The following is a 15605-nucleotide window of genomic DNA, read 5'->3' on the forward strand; positions in this document are numbered from 1 at the left end:
AATAAAAATTAATTTATTTTAATTTTTTAAAATTACAATATTATTTATATACAAATTAATACAATTATTTAAGAAAATTCAATATTTTAATTCATCATCAACAATAGTATAATAAAGATTATTACGATCAAATAATTAACCAAAAAATAACTTTTGCTCATTATTATTTTATCATCAAAGTATGTTATTTATGATAAATTTCACCATCATTTTTTTTACTAATCATATAAGAAAGCATTTATTTTTATTTATAGATTAACCCGATTTGAGGAATTTTGATTTGTATTGGTAGCTTCAATAGTTGTTAAATCTCCTCTTTGTTTTCTTTTTGAAAGAAATTTTGAAACAACATAACTCATCATTGTGTTGATTATAAGCAAGAATATGGAACTAGCTACTAAGCAGAGATCATATGTTTTTCCATAATCTAAATATACTTTAATAAAGGGATCTTTTCGAACACTCTCAGCCCAAGTAGAATAATTTGTTGACATAAAATCATATTCTAAAAGATAGATATTAAAAAGAAATTAAATAATTAAAAATTACCATTAATATCGAAAGCTGGAGATTGAGCTGTTGAGGCAAAGACAGGAGACTTAAAACAATGATAATTACCAATTTCATGAGAGTATTGCCAAGAATATGTATAAGGATCATCAGGATTTGAATTTTTTTCTGAACAATTACTTTTGACAACTGAATATGGAGTGTGAACAGATACTTCTCTTAATAAAATTAACCAAATAATATCTCTAAGATTGGAGTTAGAATTTGGGTAGATAAATGGTGAAATAACTTCATAAAAATGTTTATATTCAACACCATCTTGACGAAGAAACTCATCAAAATATGGGCATATATTCTTAGAGGAGTAAAAGAAACAGTCCACAAGAGTTGAAATGTATGTATCATTTATTTTTATTGTTTCATTGTATTTTGTTGCTTCACTAAATTCTAATACCATTGCTAAGAGAGATTTCGAGACAGCCCTCAAAGTTTCAATTGTTTTGTTTCTTAAATTTTCATTTGTTCTAATATTAACATCAGATATAGTATTAAGTTTATTATTGTAATATGAAACTTCTGCTGGAAGAATAACAAAACCAGGAACAGATGAATTTTCTTTTAAGAAAGAATAATAACTAGATGGTGGAATTTTTGGTGAAGCCCCAGTATTTTTTACTTCAAAACCTTCATTTTTCATTGTTGTTTTATAGATATTAGCAAACTTATTTATTTTTGTTCCATGTGCCTCAAGAACATTTTTATCATAATAAATTTTTTGCATATGATTAATGTAGGTATTTTCATCATAAGGAAGTAACATATTTGTTTCAACATACATACTTATATCTTTAATATAAATTTTTCTGGCATTTTTTCCATTACGTAAATTGTTATTTTTTATGTCATAGATGAATCTACTAGAACCAATATATCCAAATGATTCACCATGGAAAAAGGTAAATAAAATTTGCTTTTGTTTTTCCATTAACAATTTCTCTATAAACTCAATATTTTTACCTAATGCTTCAGCAACAGCTATATTAGCTATCAAAGATGTTAAGACAGAAGTATCACCAAATGAAGTATTAGGAAATGTTGAGAAAGAATCCATTCTAGTTGAAAGAATAAATGTTTCAATATTTTTAGTTTCATCATTAAAAAATGGCAGTGAAACAAAAATATTATAATCAATAAGGGGTTCACAGATACCAGGTGATCCATAACCCCAAAAATTTTGAAAATATGAATCAGCAAGTTTTTTGCATTGATTGGTATTTTTAACATTTTCTGTAGGTAAACCTAAATTCATGAAAGCCAATGGTTTCCATACTTGTTCTAAATTTAAAATTGGATTATTAAATTTTTTATAAATTTTATATAAAATATCCAATTCTGTTTGATTTGTTAAAAAAAATACAGGTTTTTTCCAATCTAAAAATCTTAAACCATCAGGATGGAGAGCTGAATTACTGTTCCAGTGGCAACCATGTTCTATATCTGATTGATAGTATGAAAATTCTTTATTAGGACATTCAGAATCTTCAGAAAATGAAAAATCTTGAATATTTTTAGAATAAAAAACAACACCAGTAATAACATCACTAGAAATAAGTTTTTGAACAAAACTTTTAGTTAAATATTTCATGTCAATTACAGGAATATATGATTCACTGGTAACTTTTTTATTATATGATAATTTTTCAAGTTTATTAATTTCTTTTTCATCATTAAAAAATAATATTACTCCATTATTACCATCTTTTCCTGTTCTACAACCAATACGATGAGTACCATTAATTAAAGTATAACATGGAGATGCAATATCTGTTAACTGAACTTCAGATCGTGCATGAATTATTGTAATTAACGAAAATAAAATAAATACTAAAAATAAATGTAAATTTTATTATTTAAAAAAAAAATGATAAAAACTTACAAGTGATTAAATTTTTTATCACCATTTGACAATTATATAATAATAATGTTCTATTATAGTTTAAAGAAATAATCATGTAAATTAGTTGTTATTAATCATATATCAAAAAAATATATGTAAGAAATATATGTATATTTATATATACTTGATGTATTTTAACTTGGTAGAATGTCTATCAAGAAAAGTTGTTTGAGGAATATAATAATATTTAGTTTATATATGCACAAGGGCAAATATGTATTATATAAAATTGTTAAGTGATATGAGGTTAATAATATAAAAAATATATTGATAAAATTTTAATTTAATTTTAACATAAAGAAAATTTATTTCTTTATATAATATTATATTTTAGTAAAAAAAAAATTTGTTTTTTATAAAATATTAAAAATTTAAAGTATAAAAAAAATAAAAAAAATAATATTAAGATAGACAGGGATGCTTAGACTTTAATGAAAAATGAGGATAAAAGTTTTATCAACACTAAATAACAAAAATAATGTTAGCACATTATTAAATAGTCATTAAAAATTGTATAAAAAATATCATTGAAATTGTTTATGTTAAAAAATAAATTTAATGTTTTGACCAGATAATTTGCACTTTTTGTTAACACAAATTCTACTATTTTATTACTTATCTATTTTCAGATAGATACAAAAAAATACTATATAATATAGAAAACTATTGTGTAAAATATAATTTTGTTAGTACATATAAAAAGTTATAAATTTACTTTTCATAATGATTTCTGAAGTTATTCAATTGTTTTTTCTATTTAACAATATAAATTATTTATTTTAAAATTTAAATATTGTAAAAAAAAGTTTTTTATACATTTAATATATTAATCAACAAAATTTATCTATTTTTTTTTTATCATTTATATATATTTTAGCTTTAATAATATTTAGTAAATTTGAATAGAAATTTATGAAAAATAATTAATTTTAAAAGAAACAAAACCATGAAAAATATTTTATGTTTTACATTAAATATTTAATGAACCATATTTTTTTTTGAAATAATAATTTCAATAAGCATATTAATTTAAAAGATTTTATTTAAACAAGCACAAGAAATTACACTAGAATAATGTTAATATTTTTTTATCACTGTAAAAAAAGTTAACTTATGTTAGTATTGTGTTAGTGATATTCATGTAATTATGTGGTTTCTCAAAAATATTAAAAAATATACTAAAAATGAAGTTTAAAATTCTTTTTATAATGCATAATATATATATATGCAATTTTAGAAAGTACTATTTCTAAAAAAAGGATTTAAATGTTAACGTTCATTGATATAATCATTCCTATCTTTTTCTTTATCTGATAATCTTTAATCATCCTTATATTCCAAAAAGGAATCATAATTATCGTATTTAATTATCTTTTCTTTATGCTTATTTATTAAGTAACATAATAATTTGTTATTTGGTTTCAAGAATGTTTTACAAGAAAATGTTGGGCTCATGACATTATAACAATTTTTTTTATTCCAACATGTATCGTTATCATTATAAAGGTCACAAATACTTTTTTGTCTATGGAACATTTACCAATATCCTCTTTTAAAATAAGTTTTTCTTGAATTATTTGTTGAATGATACCTTGAGTGATAAGCTTATAAACAAATGTAAGTTTTTCCTGTCCTATAAGATAAACGTAATGAAAAGCTTGAAGATTTTCAAGAGAATTGAATCCTAATTCAAAAAGAACAATTCTATTAGCACCAATAAAATTAGTCTCAATAAGTGATCTTTCTTTAGGAGAAGTTTCATCTGTTATAATAAAATAATCTTTATACAATTGCCATGTTCTTTTATGAAGTTTATTTTTATCTATAATAAGAAATTCATTATACAACGAAACGTTTTCAGCAAAATATTTGAATAATTCTTTAATATAACTAATGGTTTCTTGATAATTGCCTTCTTTTTTTATTGAACTGTTTAATAAAAAATGAAAAATCAGGATTACTATTATCCGTACATTGAATTACAATATTTTTTATTATCCAAATTTAATTTTTTAAAATTTACATCATCTTTTTTACCTTTATTATATTAATTTTTTTAAATTAACATAATTTGAATATTATTATTGTTAAATATGATAAATTAAAAGACATGAAAAGTTGAATATTTTTTTAAAAAGTATGTGCTTAAAAATATTAAATGATAAGAAAAAAAATTTCAACAATTCTTATCAAATGATTGGCAACTGATAAATATTAAAATATTAATTAACAAACTATAATATTTTATAACATTGTAATGATTAAATTATTATTTATTATTTTATTATTGATTCACCTAAATGTAAATGAAATATTTGGAAAATTTAATAGAAAAAAAATTTTAATTAATGGTAGATCATTGTATGGTTTAAGGTATTTAAAAAATAATAATAAAAATGAATTTAATAATAAGAAAATAACAAGAAATAGTATTGAAAATTTATTTGATCAGAAGATAAATCATTTTAATTCAAATGATAAGAATACTTTTAAGCAAAGATTTTGGTATAGTAATAAATGGTATGTTGATGGTGGACCAATTTTTTTAATGATTGGTGATTCAACATCTGATTCAAATGAATGGATAGAAAATGAAGATTCAGAATGGATGAAATTAGCTAAAGAAAATCATGCTATGGTATTTTTACTTGAACATAGATATTATGGTGCTAGTCTTCCTGTTAAAAATATGAGTACTGATAATATGATTCTACTATCCTCCAGACAAGCTATAGAAGATGTTGGATATTTTATTAAGTCAATAAATCAAATTAATAATTATTCTAATAATACAAAATGGATTGTTTTTGGTGGTAGTTATTCAGGAGCTTTAGCTGCATGGGCCAGACAATTACATCCAGAATTAATTTATGGTGCTATTTCATCATCAGGAACAATACAAGCTGTAGTTGATTTTTATCAATATCTTGATGTTGTAAAGAATAGTTTATCATCTTACTCATCTGAGTGTGCTAATGATTTAAAAAAAGGTCTTTATGAAGTTAGAGAACTTCTTAAAACACCTTCAGGTCAAGATAAAATAACTAAACTTTTTAATTTATGTGATAAATGGTCAACATTGTCAGATGATGATAAAGGATACTTTTGGCAATCTATTTTTATTAATTATATGGAAGTTGTTCAATATAATTTAAATAATTTTGGATCATATAGAGATAGTTTAACAATAAAAAATTTATGTTCATATCATTTAGATAATTCTTCAACATCTTTAGAACATTTAGGAAATGTATACAATTGGTTTGAACAACAATTTGGAGATTTTTGTACAGAAACAAGTTATGAAATGTATATAGATTTTTTAAAAGAAATAAATTTTGGTGAAGATTATTCTGATACTCGTGCCTGGGTTTGGCAAACTTGTACTGAATTTGGATTTTTTCAAAGTACTGATAATGATGCTAAAAATTTTTGGGGTAATGTTATAGATATAAATTGGTATGTCAAACAATGTACTGATATTTTTGGTGATAAACTAACTAATTCAACAGTTTATCTTGGTATTCATGGAACTAATACTTTTTATGGAGGTATAAATAATTTTAAAGGTACAAGAGTAATCTTATTAAATGGTTCCATTGATCCATGGCATGTACTTGGAATATTAAAAAAAACAAATTCACAAATTTATCCTATTTTAATGAATGGAACTGCTCATTGTGCTGATATGTATCCAGAAGCTGATGATGATTTACCTTCATTAATTAATGGTAGAAAACAAATAAAAGAAATACTAAATAATTGGTTACAATAATTTACAACTTAAATATATCTTTTTTTTATAAGTATTAAATTTTAGTTTATATAAATTAAAAAATATTTTATATATATTGATAACGTTTAAAATTTTAATTTTTGATTTCTTTCATATAAATGAAATTTTTTTTAATAAAAAAGATTTAATTACTTAAAGAAGTAACATTATGATAAAGTATCAATCATAAAGATTATCTTATTACAATAAAAAAAAGAGTCCATTTTTAAAATAATGATTGACAAATTTTATTATATTATCTTTACATCATATTGCATTCAATGTAATGTAAACATATGCTCCTGATAACAGTTTATCATGTAATATAAAGTTCTGAAATCTACAAAATTTTATATATTATTAGTTTTTAAAAATGACAAGTAAAAAATTTAATAATATAATTATATTACTTTTTTCCTTGTCTGTATTTTTGGTTTTTTCAACACCATTAGATAGAAAAAAATTTAATCGAAAAAATATTCTAATTAATGGAAGACCATGGCATGGATTTAAACCTATTTTAAATTTAGAAAAAGAAGATTATCCAAATAAAGGAATAGCTACAAAAGGATTTTTTATAAATAAAATAGATCATTTTGATAGTAAAAATACTGCAACATACAAACAACGTTATTGGTACAATAAACAATGGTATCGTGCTGGAGGTCCAGTTTTCTTAATGTTAGGAGGAGAGGCTGCAGAAAGCCCTGCATGGGTTGAGAGAGGAGATTTTGAATGGACAAAATTGGCTCAACATCATAAAGCTATGGTATTTTTATTAGAACATAGATATTATGGTAACAGTAGACCAACATCTGATATGTCAACAGAAAATATGAAGTATTTATCATCAAGACAAGCTATTGAAGATGCTGCTTCTTTTATTAGAGGAATGAATGAAAGATTTGATTATACAAATAATACAAAATGGGTTGTCTTTGGTGGTAGTTATTCAGGAGCTTTAGCTGCATGGGCCAGACAATTACATCCAGAATTAATTTTTGCTGCTGTTGGTTCTTCAGGACCTGTTCAAGCTGAAGTTGATTTTTATCAATATCTTGATGTTGTAAAGAATAGTTTATTAACCTACTCATCTGGGTGTGGTAATGACTTAGAAAGTGGTTTACAACAATTAGAAAAACTTGTTGCAACTACAAGTGGACAAGAACAAATTGGTAGTATGTTTAATCTTTGTAAAAAATGGGATCAATTATCAAATGAAGATATTAAATATTTTTGGTTAACTATTATTGGAACTTATATGGGTGTTGTTCAGTATTCTGGTGATAATGTTGGTGATTATAGAGGTTTTTATTCAATTAAAAATCTTTGCAAATATCATCTTGACAAATCATCCAATCCTCTTGATCATATTAAAAATGTTTATAATGATTATGGTGGTTATTCTCAATCATGTTTAGATCCTAATTATAATGAATATATTAGATATCTAAGACTAACTGATTGGAATTCAGAAATATCTGATGATAGAGCATGGACATATCAAACATGTACAGAATTTGGTTATTATCAAAGTACTGATAATGATGCTTCAACTTATTGGGGTAATATAATTGATTCTAATTGGTATGTTAAACAATGTACCGATATTTTTGGAAGTTCTATTACAAATTCAACAGTTTACTTGTCTGTTGCTGGTACTAATAGTTTCTATGGTGGAGCTAATGGATTCAAAGCAACAAATGTAATTCTTCCAAATGGTATTGTTGATCCATGGCATGCTCTTGGTGTATTAACTAGAACAAACAATTTTAATTATCCAGTTATAATTAATGGAACTGCACATTGTGCTGATATGTATCCCTCTTCTCCAGATGATTTACAAAGTTTATCTCTTGCTAGACAAACTATTGCTACTACTTTAGCTAAAATATTATCTTAATTTTAATTTTTTTTTTGTATTAAAATGATAAAAATTATATTTTTATTTTAAGATAAAAATTTTTAATTTAATTGTAAGTACTTATAATTAAAAAAAATTGAAATATAAAATCAAATGTCTTATCATTATCCATTATTTTTTTTATCAAAAACTACCTTGTCTGAATTTTATCAATGATAAAAAGTTTAGAAAATTCTTCATTTTATAAGTCATTTGTATCTTTTATCAAATATTTTTATTATCTATCAATACATTAAGGTAAAAAAAATTATTAAAATTTGAATAAGTAAACAAACTTTGTTTCATCACAAAATTTAAATTTATTATTTTTTAAAATTCTAATAATTACTTTCAAAATTTGAATTGAATTTTGAATCTTTAATATCATGTGTTTCAAATTCTTTTTTATGTTTCTGTAAAATTAGATTGTCAATATTATTACTGTAAAAATAAATTATTAATCTTTGTTCTCTTATCAATTATATTCTTTTCTAAGAAAGAACATATTAAAGAATTAAATTACTTTTTTTAAGAAATCTATTTTTTTTATTTATAAACTTATTATTAAATTATATAATCTTGTTATAAATAATTTTTTTAATTTTATTTTTTCTTTAAAATAATTTCTTTTACATTTTAAGTAATTATATTTCCGATTACTATATTAATTAAATTGATATTTAAAAGTATTAAACAAAAAATTTTTATGTTAAAAAAAAATTATAATTAAAAATCAACACAATTTAAAAAAAAACAAAAATATATTTACTTAATTTTATTAAAAAAAAATGGCCCTACCAGAATTAAATAGTACCGTACAATTACTAATAATAATATTTTAAAATTGTCGCCATTCGTAAATAGACAACCTATGATTAACTTCATTTTCATTTATAATCATTTCAACAACATCCTGATGAAGCCATGCTTTTTTAAATTTAGAATATAAATGTTCACTGAAAAATAACATGTTACCACGTTTATTGCCACCATCCTGTTCACCATACTTATCAACATACGGTCCACTATAATGAGCTCCACGATTTTTTGTTGTCACAGCTTCAATTATACATTCTCTCATTCGAAGGAAAAGGCCATTCTGACCAGTACATGTTTGCATATGTAAATTACCAGCACCTATCTCTTCATTTTTGTTTATCTTTGTTTGACAACAAATTGATTGTGTACAAAGAATTTTTCCACAAACAAGGCATAATGAAGGATTCGAAGAGACATTATCAATTCTTAATGATGAAGGACACCTAAATTTAGAAGCTTCAACAATAATTTCAATGAAATTTTTTGGTAAATCTATTAATTTATTTATTGTTATTGGTTGTTTAACATAAATTTGATTATTTAATCCATTTGTTTTATTTGGTAATTGTTTTCCCCACATTTCATAAAGAGGTAATATATCTTCAACAGAAAATAATTCTTCAAGTGATGATGGTAAACCCATATATCTTAATAATGGTGATAATTGATCAAAACCAGGATCTTTTAAAACTTCTGGTGGTGGTATTAATGTTAATGTACGATAAAATATTGCTAAAGGCCTAAGATATCCTAAAATTCCTTTGATAATATTTTCTTTAACTTTTGAAAAATTTCTTTCAATATTTTTAACAAATTGTTTATCATCTTTTCCTATAGCATTAACAATATCCATTATTTTAAAATATGTTTCATCTTGTATAGGCATATCTATATCATCACTTTCATTATTTTCAAATGTAGCTAATATCTGGAAAATATGAGCATACAAAACTAATTGAATAACATTTAATTCATCTTGACTACCATCAACAACTAAATTAAAAGAAGCTTCATTATATCTATCATGAAGATAAACTTCTCCATTAATTGATGTATGTCCAATTACCATAATAAGATCAAATGCCAATGTAAGACAATCTATATTTAATATACTATCTTGTTTCTTAATTCTATTAGCAACTTTTGTTGATAATGTTTCTTGTCCCATATCTTTAAAGAAGGAAGTTGTGATATTACTAAAAAGTTTATTACCATGTTCAGGAGATTTAACTTCACGATTCCTTTGATTATTACTATCTTCTGATGATATAGAGTTAGCTCGTTGCATTAAAGATACATGAAATTTAGACAAAACAGGAAATGGTGATGTTGTCTTGTCTTCTTTGCTACTTTTACCTCCATCATTAGCATTTAATGGATATAATAATGGTTGAAGAAGAATTGTAGTTAAACTTCTACTATTAATACTTGAAATAAAATTGGAACTTGCTGTTGCCATTCTAGTCAAACATTTCAAGGATTCTCTTTGCCTAAAATTTAATGCACCAAACAAAGGTTTATTTTCTTCTTCCAAAATACCAGCTACCTGCCTTAAAATAAAGACACATGTATGCCATATATTACAAACTTTTAAATATTTTTGATTTTGATCTTTAGATGTAAATGATTCTTTCCTAAATTCAGCCATTTCATTAATAAAATTGTATATCATATCTGTATCTCTCATTATCCTTGGTATAGAATCTTTTCTACTTTTATAAAGGTATGCCTTCTTTTTCATATGTTTAAAATTTGAGAGAAGATTTTTTGGTGATACTGTATCAAAAAATGATGAATCAATGGAACCAATATTTGTTGATGAACGAAAAGCTTCACTATTTGGTGTATTTGTTGCTGAATCACCAACATCTGCATTTATTGATAAAGAAGCTTCAGAAACAAATTTAGGTGCTGGTGTTGATGAAAGATTATTATCAATAAATGGTTTATCACCTTGTTTAGCTAAATCTAATAAACTTCTCTCAGAGTGGGATCTTTTTCTTGAATGTCCTTTATATGGTTGTTTATCATCAGTAGGTCGAATTTTTTTTGAAGGTCCTTTAACAGCTGTTCTATATTTAAGTAACCATGTACTAAAATCTTCATCTTTAGTTGATAAAGTATGTAATGATAATTTGGTAATACCACTAAAATCTTGATGAGGAATATATGGTATAGCACAGTTACTTATTCTTTTACACAAAGGACATAAATATTCTCCACCATCAATATCAATGATCCTGGTATTATGAGTATTTGTTGTTCTTGAATTATTCCTTGATTTATATGCTTCTTGGAAATTTTTGAAACATTGATAATGTATTGTATGTCCACATGTCATAATAGCTAAAGATTCTGGTACATAAGCATCAACAAATACATCTAAATTATTATTACTTTTTGAGTTAATGTAATCTTTTTGAGTAAAAAGATAACTTTTATAAGCAAATGCACAACATACAAAACCAGTTTTTCCAAATTTCAAATCTCCTGTATCTTGACATAAAATACAAAGACTTTGTTTTTTTTCAATAGGTAATATTTCTGATTTATGAGCTCCTAAACAAACTGGGAATCCTTTGTCATTTACTATTTCTCCTGTCTCTTCATCATCATCCATTACAGATAAAAGTCTTGGTGATTGAGATGTAGTTGCTGTTATACCTTCTTTAGGACTTTCATTCATTGTAGAATTTTTCATAAAATTAGAAGCCTTATTCATCATTTTTTTCATTGCCTGTTCCCTAAGTCTTTTAGCTTTTTCAGCTCTTTTGTTTGCTTTATCAATTTCATCCTGTAAATCTTTAGTTTCACTAATCTTTTCTTTAACAATTTCTTTACCAGAACACCATGCAAGAACTTCTTCATATTTTTGTATGGTATATGTTATCATATCACAACAATTTGATGATGGTGATGCTGTTAAAGTTCCTTCTAATAATTTTAATATTCCATAATTTTCTCCAATACTTATATAATCATATGTATCAGGTTTATTATGCCTTCTTTGTTCATTTAATGCTAGACATATAGTATAACATACACGATTAACTAAACCTTCAGAACTAAAACGACTTTTACGTATAAATCTTTCTAAAATAGCTTTCTGAAGGCAAACAAAAATTGTACATTTAAGAATATTTGGTACATTTTTATAAAAATCATCAAATTCAGGTAATTCATGAGGTGGACAACATCTCAATTCAAGATCTAAATTTCTTCTACTTTCCTTTTGTGTTTGTTCTGCTCTGGAAGATTCTGTTTTATTGTAATGATAAAAATATTGTGAAAAATATGGTTTAATTTCCTCTTTCAAAGTAAATATTCCTGGAACAGATTTTTCTGGATGTGAATATGTAGCAACATTTTGTAAACAACTTTGAAGTAACTCCTCTGTAAAATCTCCCCAATTAGTAATTTTTTCAATTCTTGAATATGGTAAAGAAGTTATTGATAACATATGAATTATCTCTCTTTCCAAAATATCTTGTAAAGTTACCTTTCCGACTCCTTTTACATATCGTTCACAAACAAGATAAATTACTAAATTTAACATTTCTTCAGCAAGACCAGTTAAATGTTTTGATGAATCTTCCAATAATGGAGATTGATTAGGTGGTGTTTGATTATTATGACCAAATACAGTATCCATTCTAAAATCTGTACCAACAATAGTTGTTCTTAAAAATCTTGTCCTATTATTGGGTATACGTGTAATTGCATCTTCATTATTACTATTATTGGTAGCAGCATCATTAGCTAAAGAAGCTTCATGGTTAGCTTTTAATAAATCATAATCAAAATCTAAATTAGCCCAATTGTTAAGACCATATCTATGAATTATTCTAATAAGAAATTGATCAGAATCAGTTAGAGCAGCTGTTGCTTGAAGTAAAATTATATCTCTATCAAACATTTCACCACGACAATTAGCTGAATTGTAATTATGGCATTGATTAACAACACCAAAACCATTTTTTCTCCACATTCCTAATGTTACCTGATTATAAAATACAATACATCTTAATGCTGGTTCAGACATAATGGCTAAATCTAAATGCATACGATATGGTGTTGGTTCCCATTCAAGTCTAATACCAGAAGCATTTGTTGTAATATCTTTTAAAAATGTTTTATTATTAGCTGTAAAAAGTGCAGCAAATATTCTCCATATAGGTTGATGAATTGATATTGGTCTCCAGTTAATATTGAAATCAATACAAGATGCAGTAATTCCATTTATTGTAATTTCTTTTTTTGAAGCTGACATTTCTGGATGTTTACTAATTAAATCCTTTATTTTATCATATACTCTTTTGAAAACTTCTTTGTAAACTTCAAAATCAGATATTGCCCAATCAACAACAAGTGGAATAACATTTTGAAGAAACAATTGAAGATAAAATGCTGTTTCCCATTCCATTTCCCATACTTGATGTTCACCATAGTGTTTAACTGTCTGATTCATATCTTGAATATATCCAAGAAATCGAAGTAAATCATCAACACCATGAAGAAAACCCGCCCTTAATTCAGATGTCCATTCATCCTGAGAAGGAACAGATTGTAATAAATATTGTACATCAACAAGAATAGTTGATAATCTTTTAACATAAAAAGGATGTTTTCCATAAGCACCATCTTGAAAATCATATACATCTAATGCCTGATTATATTTAGCTTTTTTTAGATAAGAATTCATTAACTTTATAATTGTTTGCATACATACACCAAAAGCATTATCACCAGCTATAATTGCTTTAGCAACAGTTGGTACAGTGAAATATTGAACAGTTAAAGATAAGACAGATGCTGACTGATGATGATCATCTAAACAATAATCTTTCAGTAACTTTTTGTAATGTGCTATAAATAATCTTGAAAATTGGATTTTGTAGTCAAGACGCCGTACCAGTGCCGTCATAATAAAAGATTGTGTTGTAAGGCGTACAGATTTCCACCATTTAATATTAGCCTTTATCATAAGTGCTATAATTATATCACCATTATCTTTTTTTCTTCCACTACATCTTTCACGAGCTAATTCTGCATCAGATTTAGGTATTTGTTCACGTGGTTTTGTTAAAGTATCAAAAAATGTTTGAACATCATCAGTAATAGAATCAATTATTCTTAAACTTTCAACTTTTTCAGTACCAACATCCATTGCTTGTACATCATCGTCATCATCAGATTTATCATTTATCTCTTTAGTTATTGTTGGTGCTGAACATAAATTATCAATAGTACTATCAGGATTACAATATCTATTTAGACAAATATCTGCAACAATACTTTGAAGTGGTGTAAAAATTGTCATTTGTTTATTTAACCATTTCAATAAAAAGAAGGCAAAATCTTGAACAGCTACAGTCACTGAACTAAGAACTTTAACTTCTAATGGCCCTTCTTTTTTGCTTTTATTTGTTGGATTTTCTCTACTAGTCTTTTTTGTTATTATTTGCCTAACTTTTTCACAATCACTTTTTGCCCCAATTTTGACAGCTGCACGGCCTTCCTTATCAATTATTGTTGCTATCTTACAAGCTGTTTCATCAGAAACATTTATAGCATTAACTAAAGCCTTTATAACAGCATCATAAGTATGTGTCTCATCATTGTATAATATAGCTTGAAAGTTATTCTGTACTTTAGATTTACTAGATAAATTTAAAAGATTAGATAATTTTTCATCACCATCAGATACTAATACAGATATTGAATATAAAATAACACTAAGTGTAAGCTGTTTAAGACGTGATTCTATTTGCGGCGGTATCTGAATTATAAGTGATTGTGTTTCCATACCATCTTCTGTTTCAATTGGTTTATGGTCATCACAGGCAAAGTCATTTTTCCATGCTTCTGGATCACCACAATCACAATAACCTCCTCCAATAGAAACAGTAACTTTATGATTATGATTACGGTGTTCAGATCTTTCAAAACATTCTTTACATAAAACACACGTACCATCAGCTTCACAATCTTTACAATGGTATGTTAATTCACCATTTTCAAAACGTTTTCCACAAATTTGTCCTTTACCATCATTCTCAACACTACAACCATACTCATTAGCAAGACGTTGTAAAGAACATCCACGATCCTCATCATCTTCAAAATCAGCTGGTTTTATTTCTTCTCCTATATACAATGAGGCTATTGGCCTAATTAATTCATCATCTTAAATAATAATAATAATTTTATATAAATAATAATAATAATATAAAAAAAATTTATATTTATTATTAAATCATAAACCATATCAAATGAATATTTAAAAAATATAAATCTCATATGACTGGTCTTTGGCAAAATGTATAATCTTATTACAACCAAAAATTTTTTTTATAAAAAAATAAAAGAAAAACATACAAACTCTAGCTTCATTTATATTAGATAACCATGGATTTTCAGTTTTTTCAACAAAAACTTTAGGACAATTTTCTGTCCAATGTTCATAGAGTAATTTTGTTGCCAAAATCCAATCTTCATCTCTACCCGCTTTTAAGATACGGTCAATCATTTTAATGGAAAAAAAAAATTATAACAAAGAAATTAACTAATCTTTTTTTTTTTCTAAAAAAATAAATATATATTATATTGAAAAATAAAGTATTAATATTTAAAAAAATTTA

At 24.9% G+C, this 15605-nt stretch overlaps 4 protein-coding genes across 4 annotated transcripts; 2 read left to right on the plus strand and 2 right to left on the minus strand.

Moving 5' to 3' along the window:
- Positions 1–248: 248 nt before the first annotated feature.
- SRAE_1000275600 (Nicastrin family-containing protein) lies at positions 249–2471 on the minus strand (the record flags this gene model as incomplete). Its single annotated transcript, XM_024649869.1, has 3 exons — positions 249–505; positions 550–2394; positions 2447–2471. 3 exons carry the CDS (start codon positions 2469–2471, stop codon positions 249–251), a joined length of 2127 nt encoding a protein of 708 aa, XP_024503703.1.
- Positions 2472–4724: 2253 nt separating this feature from the next.
- SRAE_1000275700 (Peptidase S28 family-containing protein) lies at positions 4725–6242 on the plus strand (the record flags this gene model as incomplete). Its single annotated transcript, XM_024649870.1, has 1 exon — positions 4725–6242. The coding sequence occupies one exon, from the start codon at positions 4725–4727 to the stop codon at positions 6240–6242; it is 1518 nt and encodes a 505-aa protein (XP_024503704.1).
- Positions 6243–6615: 373 nt separating this feature from the next.
- On the plus strand, positions 6616–8145 carry SRAE_1000275800 (Peptidase S28 family-containing protein; the record flags this gene model as incomplete). The annotated part of the gene is made up of 1 exon (XM_024649871.1): positions 6616–8145. One exon carries the CDS (start codon positions 6616–6618, stop codon positions 8143–8145), a length of 1530 nt encoding a protein of 509 aa, XP_024503705.1.
- Positions 8146–8983: 838 nt separating this feature from the next.
- On the minus strand, positions 8984–15493 carry SRAE_1000275900 (E3 ubiquitin-protein ligase UBR2; the record flags this gene model as incomplete). The annotated part of the gene is made up of 3 exons (XM_024649872.1): positions 8984–10134; positions 10177–15150; positions 15343–15493. The coding sequence occupies 3 exons, from the start codon at positions 15491–15493 to the stop codon at positions 8984–8986; spliced, it is 6276 nt and encodes a 2091-aa protein (XP_024503706.1).
- Positions 15494–15605: the final 112 nt, after the last annotated feature.

Source organism: Strongyloides ratti, assembly GCF_001040885.1.
Source record: "Strongyloides ratti genome assembly S_ratti_ED321, chromosome : 1".
In the NCBI taxonomy this organism is placed as follows: Eukaryota; Metazoa; Nematoda; class Chromadorea; order Rhabditida; family Strongyloididae; genus Strongyloides; species Strongyloides ratti.